Source organism: Plecotus auritus (assembly GCF_963455305.1).
Source record: "Plecotus auritus genome assembly, chromosome: 9".
Lineage (NCBI taxonomy): Eukaryota > Metazoa > Chordata > Mammalia > Chiroptera > Vespertilionidae > Plecotus > Plecotus auritus.
The window spans coordinates 125,869,636-125,885,038 of NC_137783.1; the positions used below are offsets into that span (position 1 = coordinate 125,869,636).

General features: G+C 45.3%; 1 protein-coding gene across 5 annotated transcripts in view; it reads left to right on the forward strand.

Moving 5' to 3' along the window:
- NAV2 (neuron navigator 2) overlaps positions 1-15,403 on the forward strand; it is a 695,198-nt gene that overhangs the window by 494,142 nt on the left and 185,653 nt on the right. For all 5 annotated transcript variants that reach the window (XR_013958993.1, XM_080640408.1, XM_080640409.1 and 2 more), the window contains one exon: positions 3,396-3,562. Coding sequence is in view for 4 of the 5 variants with exons in the window: in XM_080640408.1 (XP_080496534.1) it covers positions 3,396-3,562 (167 nt within the window). In the remaining variant the exon portion in view is untranslated. The remainder of the gene's footprint in view (positions 1-3,395; positions 3,563-15,403) is intronic.

Here is a 15,403-nt window from a genome sequence, read left to right on the forward strand (position 1 = left end):
TGCAGACTGCTGACTTCTCACTGTGTCCTCATGTGGTAAAAGGGGAAAGTTAGTTCTCTGGATCCTCTTTGATAAAGGCATGATGTTATTCACGAGGGCTCCACCTAATGATCCAATCACCTCCTCCCAAAGGCCCCATATCCTAATAACATCACATTGGTCAGTAGATTTCAACAGATGAATTTTGGGGAACACAAACATTCAGACCATAGCAAACCCCTTCTTCAATTTGTATAAAAGTCTAGTACCCTCCCTGTGATCGCTCAGGTATCTTAGGTTCTCATGGTCACCTTTGGCTTTGAAAGCCTGTATTTGAAGTCCTGTACTGATAATTCAGTCTGAATTAATTTGGTTTGTAAATGGACTCACCATCCCAAAGAATGTTTAGGTTCCCTCATGGGCAATCCATCTAAGCCTTTTTCTGTATTTTCCATTCACCACACCTTCATTTGTGGTCTTTGTGTGTGAGGTGGACGTTGCTAAACATTTCAGAGGTGAAGGAGGCTTAATTGGAGCAGCAACTGTCCAAACCCATTCACAGCCGAACCCAAGTTTTAAAGCTCATTGTTGATATAGATTTCCTCTGAAACATGGAAGAAATTACTAGGTCTTCATCCCGGTTTTCCATTTGGTCAAGCTCAGGGAGCTGTCCTGACTAGGGTGCAGTGGTGATGGGGGCAGACGATGACACATCAGCCTGAGCTTTGCTGGCTTTCTATGGCTAAATATGTGCCAACCATCCTTGATTTGCCATATCAGCTGCCCTCAAGGCCTTCAAAACCCCCTTCTTCATGTCTCAGTACACTTGGCACAACTCTGCAGCCATTCGAAGGTGCGCTCCCATCAAAGGGGTGCCTGAAGGCCCTGACTCAGTGAAGAGCACCTGGCAATGACCACCACCCACCCCTGTCCCATGGAAAAACCAAAGCTGTCTTTGTTATCCAAAACCAGGAATGTTTCGCTCTGGGGAGTAGGGCCCACAGATGGGTCAGAGGTATCCCAACTATAAGGTCTCAGTCAGTCACGGACACTTGATGAAGCAGATTCTTTTCTGGAATGTCCCTAGGGAGATGGCAAGTCCTGCCTGCTCATTGGAAATACTGATCTCGAACTCTTTACGATGCTTTTTGTCTAGCTCTCTTCTGGTACTTTAACCCAGACTCATCTATTTCCTTATTTTTCTGATCCATTTTTATACCATAGCATGTGTCCTTTATGGCAATGCCCAATTCCTTTATGAATCTGGATGCTTGGCTGGAAAGATGGGGGCGGGGGGCTGGTGGTGGGTGGGGGACAACATGCATTGAGTCCTGACAGCAGGCCAGACATTAAATCCCATTTCAAGTTTACAACTAGTCCCATTGGGTAGTTTATTATCATTATTCCAAAGTTACAAACACAAAACACAAATCTCAGAGAGGTTAAAAGACTGGTCCGATGTTATGTGGATGGAGCAAGCCATGTTCTATCTGTTCTCCATGCTGCCTCACAGAGAACCAGACTGCCTACCTAACTCCAGGTTGTGCCCATCCCGTCCAATACTTTGATTTCCTGCCTCTCCAAAGGCCCTGTGCTGCCATGAAAAATCTGCGGTTCAGCCCCAGGTCAGGGCAGTGGGGGCTTCCCAAAAATTCTGAAAGGAAAGCACCTTTTCCCTTCTTGCTGCTTTTTGCTTCCCTGCTCTTTGCAAATTCCACACTGGAGTAGAATGCTGTGACCCGTGGTACCCAGCACCACTTAATACCATTGCTGTGGCATCATCTTGGAACAAGTGATGACCTATCTGGGCATAAAGACTCTTCCAGAGTCTAGCCCAAAGGAGCCCATGTCTGTACCTACAGGAGCTCTACCTTTGGCTGTGTCCACTCAGCACTAACTGGAGGACTTGCAGGATGCTGTTTGCATTGGAAGCAGAACCAAAAGCTACCAAGGTCTCATTGCTGGACCTCCTCTATCGGTTGTGCTGGCCACATCTGGTTCCCAAGCACAGGCACTGGCGCTGCTGGTCTTGCACCCCACTCTGGGCCTGTCTTTATGGGTGAATATCTTCTCCAAATAAGAGAGGGAAAATGAATAGAGGGTCAAGCCCTCCTAGTGCAGTGGGAAGTGATGCCTCTGGGGGAAGAGCTCACCCCCTCCTTCTCTCCCAGCTTCCAGTCAGGGCACTGGGCCAGCTTCTTCTTAACTGTACAAATTTACAGTCCTCTCACACCAGCTCATGTTCTCTGTTTACTCCCCAACCATCTTTCTTGCTTGGCCAACAAGGAAAAGTTTGAAGTGATTGCCTGCTTATATCTAAAATGCTTCCAGACTGCAGACTTGGTCGGTGCTTGCAGATTTGCATGGAAAGAGAAAGCTGAAAGTTTTATGAGTTGAAAATTCAGACTTATCACTAGATCTAATGCTAGTCAGCTGGGGTTCCAGTGGCTTTTAAAGACAGCTAAGTGGGTTTTACCAGAAAGATATAACTAAACATTTCACCATTTATTCATCTTTCAGCTTTGATGATTGGAAACAGCCTGTTTAGTGGTCCTCCAACCAAAATTCTGACTTGGGGTCTTACCCTTAACTCTTTAGGGAATGGGCCATAATATCTTTAGACATACTGCAAAAAAATCTGCTTAGTTTATTCCCCAAACCTCCCAAAATGAGGTGTTTTACTTAAAGGGAAAGTGTGTGTGTTTTTAGGCTAACAGATTCCTCCTGGTTTCACAGAAAGAACATATGATTTGCTCCATCTACTGTGCAGAGAAGCTGGGCTTCAGCCCTAGAGTAATGCCTATGGAGACAGGTTGTCAGGTGTTGAAGGAAAATGTATGTCTGAACAGTGTTTCCAGCCAGGCTGTACGTTTTCATTGTAGATGTGTTGGGTTCTGAGTGGTAGCAGTTTTCTTTCTAATTATTATAAATTATCTTTTTCTTAATATATGTCTGGATTATGGCAAACACCCTTTTCAGCACCTACCAGAAGCGATGCACAGGCAAGGCCAACAGTTCGGAGTCTTGATGGGCCTTTATGTTCCACGCTTGATAGAATTAGAGAGGACATGATTTGGCCCCATTATAAAGTAAAAATATGCATCCAAGAAAAAAAAGGAAGATGAGCTTTGTACTTTTAATCAGCAAGTATATTCATATATTTTTCCCCTTCAAAATGTCTCCCTTTGCTTCAAGGAAAAAGGAAAACTGCTCACGTTTTGCTGTTGGAGTTTACTGGGGCCCTTGCTAGCCTCGTTGTTCGTTCGTAGTTCCACTAAATCCTTTGACTGGCAAACTTCCCCAGATCCCGTGTCTTGAATGGTTTATTCTGCATCTCGCATGGTTGCAGTTCCTTCTCCTGGGACACTTCTGTTCTTCTGAGATTAACCTGTTACTCTGTTGCTTTTGCATTTTAGACTTCCAGGTCCTACCGCAAGGGTATCCGCTGCAGGCAGCGACGCCAAAACACGTGGAGGGTCGGCCACTGCTAACAACCGACGCAGTCAGAGCTTTAACAACTATGACAAGTCCAAGCCAGTCACCTCCCCACCCCCACCTCCACCGCCAAGCAGCCATGAGAAAGGTGAGTCACCTTTTTTGGGGTCCTTTTTGTCATCTTTCTTAGAGCAGATCCAGTTCCTTTGGGTGAGTTTAGTCGGGGCAGGGTTGCTGATAGGGTGGTGGGAACAGATCATAGAACATACACTGAGTGGCCAGATTATTATGATCTCTGAACACATAATAATCTGGCCACTCAGTGTATATCCTATATAATAAAAGGCTAATATGCAAATTGTCCCCTCGACCAGGAGTTCGACCAGCAGGCAGGCCGGCCAACCACCCATGTCCCCTCCCCCTGGCCAGGCTGGCTGGACCCCACCCATGCACGAATTCATGCACCGGGCCTATATACTGAGTGGCCAGATTATTATGCATTCAGAGATCATAATAATCTGGCCACTCAGTGTATTTGCCTGGCAGGAACTTGGTGAGCAAAGACATTAAGAGACATCACTGCCAGCAAGAATAGCTGTATTCGTCTGGGTGGGTCCCTTAAGAAACCTGGCTACAGATAGAAGCAATGTAGATTTGCAATTTAAAAATAAAGTTTCCTGGAGTGTGCTCTACAGATTTGGTCTATGTCCAGAAGGACAAGCTTCTTGGGCTGTGCATTTTGTGAGCTAATAAAGCTTTTTACCTGTTGGGAGTGATGTGAGGGGAGTTACAAGGAGTTTTCACCCTTTGAGAAAAGTCAGAAATGTGGATTGGCTTAATGAAGATCTTGACTACATATAAGGATTAGGCAACATTGCACTTAGTGTTCTGATGATGGAACTTTTACCAAAAAAGGATATGATTTTTACTATACATAGCACTGAGCTTGTAGAATGGAGATAAAAAGTGAGTAACCCTGTAGGGGCTCTTGCACTGAGCCAGGGCAATAAACTTTTGCTTGCTTCAGTGTGTGTCTCATTAGACACTGGAGAAACAGAGAAACTGAGGCAGCTTAGAAGATTCTTCTACACTAGGCAGAGCTCTCCTTCATTTCTCCCAGGCAGCATGGTCTAGACTCGCTGGGAGGACATGCTCAGGGCTCTTTACAAGCATTTCCTACCTCATAGATGCTTCCTGGGGTTTGTCCAGGATGTGCCCCTCCTTTCCCGAGACCCAGGAGAGCTGCCTCCCACTGCCTGAAGGGCCCCTGTAGCCTGGGCAGCCCTCCGACTATGGATGAATACAGAACCTCCCCCACCCCTCCAGCTCAGGATGACTTGGTTAGTGGAGCTGGGTGTCCCTCCTCCCAGAACACGCAAGAGAATGCTCAGCGAATTTCTATAAGGCTGACAGAGACACATGGCAGAAGTTTCCCAGACACGGCATTGGGAACTCTGCAACTAGCAGTGAAGCTATAACCACGATGTCTCACCCAGTTAAGTCTGTGATCAAGCCCTTGGCTTCTGCCGCAAGCGAACCATTTTTCTTCTTTTCTCTCTTCCCCCCAACCTCTACTCTCCTCCCCTCCTCCTTTCTTCACAGTGCCCAAGTGTGTTCTTTTTAAAAGTGTGTTTAAATTACAGAAATAATATATGCTTTTAAACTGGTACAAGTATGTATCAAATAAAAGTTCTCCTTTATACGCTCCCTGAGGGATTCCAATATAAACCGCCCTATGCATACCCTTCAGAACTCTCACCATATATTATGTCTGTATGTGTGTATGCACATATAAAATATATAGAAAGGTTTTTTATATATAAGTAAATAGCTACATTTTATGAGTACCTACTATGTGCCTCATTGAATTCCCCCAAACTAGCTATGTTGGTTCCTATTTTACAAAGGATACAACCAAGGCAGAGAGAGGTTAAGTACTTGCTGAGGTCACCCAGAGATAGTGAGAGGTGTAGTGGGAAGTGAGCCCAGGCACTTTGATTCCAGAATCATGATTAATACTGTGCTTTTCATGAAAGTGGAAAGGAAATGCTGGAGGCCTGACCCAGTAAAGGCTAGTTTGAGAGGTGCAGGTTGAGCTAGAGGGAGAGTTGGGAAGATGGTAGGGGAACCTGTGCCCTCTGTTGGGCCAGCCTACCCTTGTCTCATGATCATTTAAGGAGAAACTGTCATGTAAAAATCTGAAAGATGGTTGTGAGACCATAGTCCAAGAAATTGAAGAAATAAAGAGAAAGTCCTTGCGGATGGAACAGGTGTGGAAAGATGCAGAGTTGGTGGCTGGAACCGTGTCCTAGCCCCTACCACAGACCCAGAGCCACTGAGGCATCCATGCTGGGACAGCCACCAACCTACCTCTGTCCTGGCAGGGGTTGCCATAAGTGCGCCAAGCAGCCAGAGAGCCGGGAGGCCTCTTAAAGGACTGTGGCTGTGACTAGACATTGCCCGGGAGGCAGACTTTGGTGTCAGAAGAAAGGGAAGTCATACTTAATTATCGAGCACATACTGTTTCCCAAGGACTTGGATATGTACTTTCTTACTTGATCATCATAAACATGCTGTGATGTAAATATCACTCATCCCATTGTACGGATAAAAGGCCAATTTAGTAACTTGTCTTCCCTGGTCATTGAGCCCTAGAATTCATATCCAGGTTCAACCCCGGATTTGACCTCTGGCTCTGGCCTGTGCCCTTGGATGTCTGTAATGAGGATGCAGTGGGGTAATTCATGTGAGAATGTTTGGTGAGGTATGACACTCACAAAGTCCTGTTAAGGATTCTGAAAGATAAAAATAACTGACCATAGTTCCAGGTGTGAGGGATCTAGGATAAAGCAGGCTTGGGCGAGATCTGGATATTTTTATACTGAAACTTTTTCACCATCCTGGGGTGAAAAGTCAGTGTGATTGTTGTATTTCTTCCTCCTTTCTTCATGGTCCCCTGTTCTCCCTTGAATCCGATCTTGATCACAGCTTATGAGGTAGCCAGCGTACACACAAAATATAGTGCGTGATGAGGGAACAGAAATCACTCAACCACCTGGCCATAAGAGAGCATCCTTCACTTGGAGAGACACACACCTGTGAGCAGATAAGTTGCAGTTCAGTGTGGCTGATGCTGCGGTTGAGGTAGAGACCCTTTCAGATGAGGTTTGTGATATAATCTCATCACCTGTCCCTCCTGTGAGTCAGGCCCTGGATGTGTTGTTCCGGCATTCCACTCCTAGGTGAACCAACTCACAGATTTTTATTTGTAACCCATTGACCCGGGAATTCCACGCCTACCAGTTGATCTAATCACATAAGTAAGTTAAGTGAGAATTTCAAATATTCTGTTAATAAATGACAAAAATGTTTCAACACATAGTCCCAATTTTTAAAAGGAACTGAGAGGAATAAAAGGACATTGTAACAGGCAATTTTTTAAAGCCCTGGAGCACTTCATACTTTTTGGGGAAATGCTGAAGGATTCCCTAAGATTTCATGTCCAGATTTGCAAGTCCCCTCTTGTCATCATCTATAAATTTAGTCCTGATTACAGCGAACAATCACCTGAAATGGGAATGGAAGAAAAGCCATACTTCACCCAAAATTCCTTAGCTCATTCCATGAGGTGACCAAGCACACAGTTGAGACATAAAAACCAGAAATGTTCCTGTATAGCACGACAGCCTGGTAATTTCCCTAGTTGTCATTACGGTTCTCCTGGTGAGGTCCGCCTGTGGTTTCCACCCCTCACTCCTGCAGGCACGAGCAGGCACAGCCTTGCCTGGCCTGGGGAAGTGTCAGCGGGTTGCACTGCAGAGCAGGTCGAGGAATGCCGGACGCCCGGTGGCTGTTCTCTTCCTCTGTTGGCTCCGAGTGGCTCTGGGCTTCAGACCAGAATCACAGATTTTCAGGGGAGAGGAATTACCTGTCTTTTTCAGTATTTGTGATATTATCTGTTTTCTCTTCCTCTTCTTTCCTCACACCCTCTGAATGTTTTAAGACTTCCAGATATCAAATACATTGTGGAACTACACTGAGTGGCCAGATTATTATAATCTCTGAACGCATAATAATCTGGCCACTCAGTGTATATCCTATATAATAAAAGGCTAATATGCAAATTGTCCCCTCGACCAGGAGTTTGACCAGCAGGTGGGCCGGCCAACCACCCATGTCCCCTCCCCCTGTCCAGGCTGGCCAGACCCCACCCATGCACGAATTCATGCACCGGGCCTCTAATATGTGTACACTGAGTGGCCAGATTATTATGATCTCTGAACACATAATAATCTGGCCACTCAGTGTATATTCTATATAATAAAGGCTAATATGCAAATTGTCCCCTCGACCAGGAGTTTGACCAGCAGGCGGGCCGGCCAACCACCCATGTCCCCTCCCCCTGTCCAGGCTGGCCAGACCCCACCCATGCACGAATTCATGCACCGGGTCTCTAATATATATACACTGAGTGGCCAGATTATTATGATCTTTGAACACATAATAATCTGGCCACTCAGTGTATATTCTATATAATAAAAGGCTAATATGCAAATTGTCCTTTCGACCAGGAGTTCGACCAGCAGGCAGGCCAGCCAACCGCCCATGTCCCCTCCCCCTGGCCAGGCTGGCGGGATCCCACCTATGCACGAATTCATGCACCCGGCCTGTAATTATATATATATATATATATATATATATATATATATATATATATGTATATATGTATATATGTATATATATATATATGTAAATATTGTGTGGCCAGATTATTATGATCTCTGAACGCATAATAATCTGGCCACTCAGTGTATGTGGTCCATCAGGTGGGTTTGAAATGTATCGTATTCCTAGACTGAATTCTGTGCATGTGGAAGGTGTTTTCTGCTGAAGAATATGGTTTTCTTCATTTTATAGAAAGTGTATCTTTACGTTACAAAAATTATTTAATAATATTCAAACAACACAAATTTATTAAAAGAAAAAGAACCCTACATAATCCCACCTTTCAGAAATAGCCACTGTAGCTTCTCATGTCTATACTGTCATCTTTTGATAGATACATTTTTCCTAATGTTTACTATTTGCCAGGTACTATTCTAAGTGCATTATAAGTAACAGTTTGTTTAATTATTACAGGAGTAATATACACTTGCATACATACATACTCTCACACACATGTGCATATGACTTTTAAAATCTTATAAATAAAATCAACAAATCAAGGCTAGCCTTTTCATAGGTCATTCTTTCTTCATAATAGTTGCATGGTGCTCAACCATATGAATTTACTTTAATATTTTTAATACTTGGTTTAGGTTGCTTCTATTTTTTTGATATTGTAAATAGTCCTAAAATTAACATCCTTATAGATCTCTTTTGCACATATACAACAGATTCCGTGGAATTGCTGCATTAAAGGATACACACATTTTACAGTTGTTTTAACATTGCCAAATTTCCCTCCCAAAAGTTTATATCTATTTTTAATTCCCATCAACAGTGTATGAGGGAACTAGTTTCTCTACACACTTTGACACCACTTTTATTTTCATCCCCTTGGGCAGAAAATACTCTTTGACATGAAGTAAATTATTATAAGAAGCTATTTGAAATAAGACAAGATCACTGGCCATTTTCACTGACCTTTGCTATGAGTTAGAACCAGTGACCTTGGAAGGGCACCAAAGGTCTTGAACTTGAGGTCAAGCTCTCTGCTGGCTGCCATGGCCTCACTCAAGGCACTCACCTTCTCCGGGCCTTGGTTTCTCCTTCTGTGAAGTGAGCCTGGGGGTATCCGTCACCTTGTCGCTGTGAAGTGTGAATGAATTCTTCAGGTTTCACTGGCCACATAGCCTTGTCAGATGGGTACCCCATTGGCGCTTCCTGGTAGGTTTCCTCCTCCGGTCTTCATTCTGTGCCCTCCCTTCCTCTTTGTTCACTCCGGCCTGTCAGCGGGAAGGGGAGAGTCAGACATGGCTGGAGACAGAGTTTTACAGCCTTCAGCACGATGTCATGCCCAAGCCACATTAGGCCCACTGATCTAGAATCTCTATAAACTTGTCACTTTGCGGTTGGTGAACCAAGTGATTTATCTGAGTTAGTGATCGGGAGATGTAACCATGACTAAGCGGCCTTGCCCTGCCATTAGCCAGGCTCCTGACATAAATTTAGACGAGATGGAATGAATTCAGTGGTCCGAGTCACATGGAAAAGACTATGGGTTTGGGTGCCTCTGTTTCTTATTGTTTCATTTGTTCATTTTGTCACTCTTTATGTCCAGCATTTTGCTTGTAGTGACAGAGGGAACTGAGACTGCTTTTCAGGGTCTCACAGCCTCAGGGGGTGGGGGGGCAGGAGAGAGGAGGGGGCGGTGGTGCTCTGTAATAGGGACACGCTCAAAGTTGGGAGGAAAGAGGTGAACGTAGCCAGGAAGGCTTGGGGAGGGCTAGAGAAGTGATGTCATTTGCGATGATTTCTCTCTCCAGAGTTTTGATGATAGAAAAGGAAGGGAAGGCTGGGAGGAATGACTCATCCTGCTGCTCTGGTCCAGGAGCTAATCTGAGAAGACATCTGCTGAGGTCACTCTAATTTAATAAACTCTTGTCCTGTGCAGGGCCTGTCAAGGGGAAACTTCTGCAAGATCATTTCATTGTTGGGGTAGGGCCTCCCTTGGTCATGAGGAGACCTCTGCCATTCCAGAGCTGTGCACTGGGCCAGGGAGAGCGTGGTGCCCGTCAGAGCTCAGCGGGTGATCATCTCTGTGGGAATCAGCTGTGGAGTCACCATGACCCTCCAACCAGAGGCCCTTGGAGTCTGAGGGCTTAGAAAGCCAGCCAGAGGTTTGAACTAGGGGGTAGCATTGAACTTGAAGAAATCTCTGTGGGATTGTCTGGAAATGGAACTCAGTGAACCATTAAGCCAGCTGTTGAGGCCAGGCAGGCAGGATGAATGAGAAGCTACCAAACTTAGAGACCTCACATGGCATAGGAGGGGGGGAAAAGCCTAGTATGTGTGAGAAGTTGCACCCCTCTTTTGAGCCAGAATAGTTATCAAGGGAGGAAAGGTTTAGGGTCCTGCGGTTAAAGAAAAGCGTTTACCTTGCAGGCAGATAATTGAGTGAGTTCTGGCCCTGCCACTTCCCAGGGGTGTGGCTTTGGGCAAGTGTAATGCTCACCAGGACATCTGCTCAGTCACCCTGGGAAGAGCATTCCAGGCTACACACAGCTCTGTTCCACCAGAAGGACATAGGTAGGAATCATAGGTGGCTGGCAGGACAGGGAGAGACAGGTGTTTCTGTTCCAGTGGAGTGGTCCTTGCAGCAGCCCATACCGCTATCCAGGTGACATTGCTGCCCCCTCCCACCTCAGGTGACAGCTCAGGTGTGAGGGTACCAGACTCTCATAGGGCAGGTGCAGGAGTCACTTTAGCTTAAAACCCTCATGCTCACAGGAGCCAGGAAATCTTATAACAGCTCCATATGCATAACTTCCAGGGTTTCCCAAAAGACTAGCCTGATTAGTAGAGTCACAAATGATGGCGTGTTCCCCAAGAAGGACTTAGACTTCAGTTATAGCTCTTCCCAGTGCAGATGGGTTTCACTCTCCAGGGTCATTTTCACCATGAGCAATGTTGCTTAGTAACGGCTGACATTTTATCTTTATCAAGTTTCCAGAGGAACAGTGTCGCCAGGTTAGCCCAAGGTCAAATTCTCACGCAGAAGGGGAAAAGCTTCTGTTCATCCTTTTCCAACAGCGAGTCAGCTCACCTCTCAGAGATTCAGTGAATTTGCCTGTGAAGTGGCAACAGGATGCTGTAGTCCATGTGATGGGAGAAAGTTAGATGTGATGCTTTCTTTCTAATTTTTTTCATAGACCAATTCAAGTTTTCTGTACCTGTCACCTCTATTGTTCGTAGACATTTCCATGAAAGGGGTGACTTTTTCCTGATAGCTAGAGTTTATGACATCGTGGGTTTCCTTTACATGGCATGAAAAAGTTGCCAAATTCTGATCTTTTGAGATGTTGTATCCTCACTTTGTTTGCTCTCTGTGGACGGTGCCTCTCATGAGTGGGCGGGCAGAGCTCAATGTGGCAGGTTTCATTGTTGTAGTTTGCATTTCATACCATTTTCCTTTTGTAATAAATTACTCACTTTGTCTAACTGAACAGGTGAAAAGACCCAAAACACACAGCCCCGTTCTCCAAAATAATTCCTAAACAGTCGCATTTTCCCACTCCCTCACAGTATGTGCAGACTGCCCATGTGTGACCTCAGAGGGAACAGGTCCAGAGTGACAGGTCTCTGTTAAGTCTGAAGCTCCAGTCCCATAATCTGGGGAGACAGTCAATTCGGGACTCTAGACTGTTGTTTCTCAAAGTATGATTGATGGACCATGGACACGAGCTTCTCTTGAGGTCATTGCTAAAAACCCAAATCCCGAGGCTTTGCAGACATTGTCCTAATTCAGATTTCTGAGTGAGAGCCCGCAGGCTGCACTCACACCCCTGTCATTCTCAAAGCACTGAAGGTTGAGAACCCCTCTCCTGGGAAGGGCTGCTTTCGCCTTCATGCTGCCCTTCAGTTCTTAGCACTCCTGCGCAGTGTGTTGTGTTGGGGAATGGATGATACCCAGACTACTGCCTGGTATAGAGCAGGAGCTGAATAAATAGGAAACCATTTAAATTTGCATGTAAATTTTGCTGTACATATATTTAAATTCATCCTCAGAACTAGGCGCTTCTACTGTAAACTGAACTTGACTTGCATAGGTTTTCATGTCTTCCTTTGGTTTTGTCCTCTTGCCTCACAAGTCTTTAGTGAAGTTCTGATTTTAGCGTTGTGAAATGTCAAGGCTGCCTTGTTTTTGTTGAGGTAATAGTAACTAAGGAAAAGGATTTTGGTTCCATACTTAGGCTGGAAACACAGAAAAGAGAGTATCCTTGTGGGGTCTAGAGATGGTAGCAGAAGGAACACAATGCAAGGGGGTGCTCCAGGGGAGAAGGTCAGCTCACTCTTCCCCTGATTGGACAGTCGTCTTCTGGCTCTGGCTCTACTCAGCCCTTGAAGAGCTTGGTGTTAACGCTGTATGAGAAGACTCATTCAGAGGAGGGGTGAGCCCTAGGAAAGTACTTGGAGAGGAGCCCGAGGGATGCACCCTCCTTCCTGTACTCCATCCCAGACCATGTCCCTAACCTCTACCATCCACTAAAATCCAGCATGAAGGCGAAAGCAGTTGTATCTGGGACAGTATCTCTGGGCACCTTTGAAAACCATTTTCTTGATCTCCTGTGTAATTCAGAAGAGCCGTGAGAGGAGACTCATCAATCCCTCTAATGTGTGGAATTAATAACCTGTAAAGCAATGCCATCCGTAGCTCCAGATGAGAAGGATATAACCGTGGTTGACTTTCTCTAACTACAGATGTGTTTCCCAGCCAGTGTGTGAGCTGTGGTTCTGCCATCTATTCTTTCTCTGGCTTTTTTATGTTAGGGAGAATGAGTAGAGGAAAGAGAGAAAATACATCATTTAGGAAGACGAAATCTATTGGATTTGTTTTGTGTCAGGAAGATGACTAGTTGATGCTCCTCTGATCTCCAGGTGACAAATCTGATAGAGCATTTCATTTGCTTCCGTCTGCTGTGGAAAGAGTCACACGTACACGGATTCAGTTTAATTTCAAGGCCCATTGGTAGGGGAAGGCCCATTTACATCTCTGCATGCTCTCCTAGTCATTTCTATCCAGGTGTCATCTGCAGTCCGGGCTGAGTTTAGTCATTGATTTAAATGTCCTTTTTAAAAAATAGTTTTCTTTTCCAAGTGAGGTATGTGACAGTGTTCATCAGCATGAGAAGATAAACATGTTTTAGGATAAGTGGAATTACCTTTTCACAATGCAAAGTACAAGAACAGGATGCTGGTCAGAACCAGGGACACTCCGGAACCACACAACTGGACAGGTCTGTAGCTGCAACAACTCAGCGAGGAGTTTCCTGTGAGCACATACATGGCTGCCTCTGTGCTGAGGACATGGCTCCTCGGGCTTAAATGAAGCTTTAAATATAAAATGCCAGGTTTTCAGCTGCCGCTTGCCTCCATGATTCTGTCAGTATGTGCCATTCATTAGGATTCCAATACATAACCCATGTACCAGGGACCCATCTTCTGATGAGGATGAGGAGGGATAACTGAGAATATTCATCTGCAAGATAGTGGCCACAGCACGTCCACATTGTGGGTCTCTGCTGCCCCCTACTGCCAGGGTTTTGTATCACACCTCTGACCAGAGCCTTGATGTCCAACCCGGCTTTCCCAGGGCACTCTCGGAAAATAAAAAACTTCACACTCTAAATGTTTTTCTTCCAGACAGGGCCTTCCCCACATTTGTTTCCTCAGTTTGTCATAATGCGTGTGGCCTGAAGAAACCCACACTGTGGGCATAATCAGGTTCTTGTAGCATGGTGGAGAACTCTTTTGGGTCGTGAGGAAGCCAGAGCAGGCCCGAGCTGAGTATGGTCTTCACAAGGCTCCCACCCCTCCCCTCAGCGCTGCCAGCTGGGGGATTCAAGAATCGGATCTGGCTCGGAGGAGAAGGATCCTTGGAGGTACTGGGAGAGTTTTGCTGCGAGAAAAGCTACGCTACACTTGGCTTCATTTTCAAGAGGCAGCTCATTTCAACCAGACTGTATGGCATGGAGTCATTGAGTCTCCCCTCTTGATTATGCCTCGTGTCCTCGGGACTCAATCTGTCATCTATTCAGCACACTTTGGGGGCCTTCTATATCTCAGGCATCATGCTAGTCACTAAATATTCAAAAATGAAAACAAGATCATGGTCTCTGCCCTTGTGAGACTTACAGTCTGGTGGAAGAGACCGATATTAGATAAAACACAGATAGTCTCATTATACTTGGTGGTAACTGCTTAGCAGGAAGTTTAGGTGCTCTGAGGGAGAGTAAAGGAGGGATGAACTTGATTGTCTGGATTAGGTAGAACCTCACCAGGTAAGACCCAGGGACGAAGTTTGCAGGGGTCCTCGGTGCTCAGAACACCACGCTCCCACACAGTGGTTAGAAACAAAGGATGTTTCAGGAACAGTTTTGTGGAGAAAAACCAATTTCCTTTTCAAATGAAGGTCTGTATCCTGGGCCAGTGTTTTTTGGTCTCTGGCCAAAGAGGGTAGAACTAAGAAATTACCAGGAAACAAACATTGGCTCCATCAATAATAATAATAATAATAATAATAATAATAATAATAACCTTCCTCACAGCTGAACAGGCTGTTGTGGGAGTAGAGAGTTCGCTGAGCCCAGAGGAACGAGCAGAGGCTAGCTCATTACTTGCTGAGGTTACTATAGGTAGGGTTTTATATTAGTAGGTAGGTCGGAGTAAATAGACTCTAAGATCCCTTGCACATAGAGGATTTGATGGTCTCAGGCATAGGATAGAGTTTGTGTGGTCTTTGTAGGTCCTGGGAAGGCCTGATACTGACCTGTATCCCCCACAGTTTACTAAAGTTCCCAGTGCCCTGCCTTCGGATCGGCTCCTTTGAAGGTCTTCATTCATTTCAAAAATGCACTTGATTCTTGATTGTGCTGCAGTTCATGAAGATAGTGGGCTGTGTACAGTTTGTGGTGACTTCTTTGACTCCATGTACACACTTAGGGAAGACTTCTCCCTTAATTTCAGATAAGTTGTCTTGAATTTGCCAAGCTTATGCTCTGAGGCCATCAGAAAGGCTACCAGCTAGGATCCCCGCCATGTGGAAGAAGCCATGACTACTGAGGGAGGAGTTATTCCTGGCTGGTTGCAAATATTTAACACTTGGATTCATTTCCTTGCCCTCTCCTAAGAAGAGCCAGCTATAAATAACTATAGGCAGTTCTCCATGCAGGATTATTTTTCCCCAAAACCTATTTCACATACATGCTGAAGAGGGCAGCATTCCTGCATTAGGGAAAACCAGAGAGAGAGCCCACCTTACAGGGAA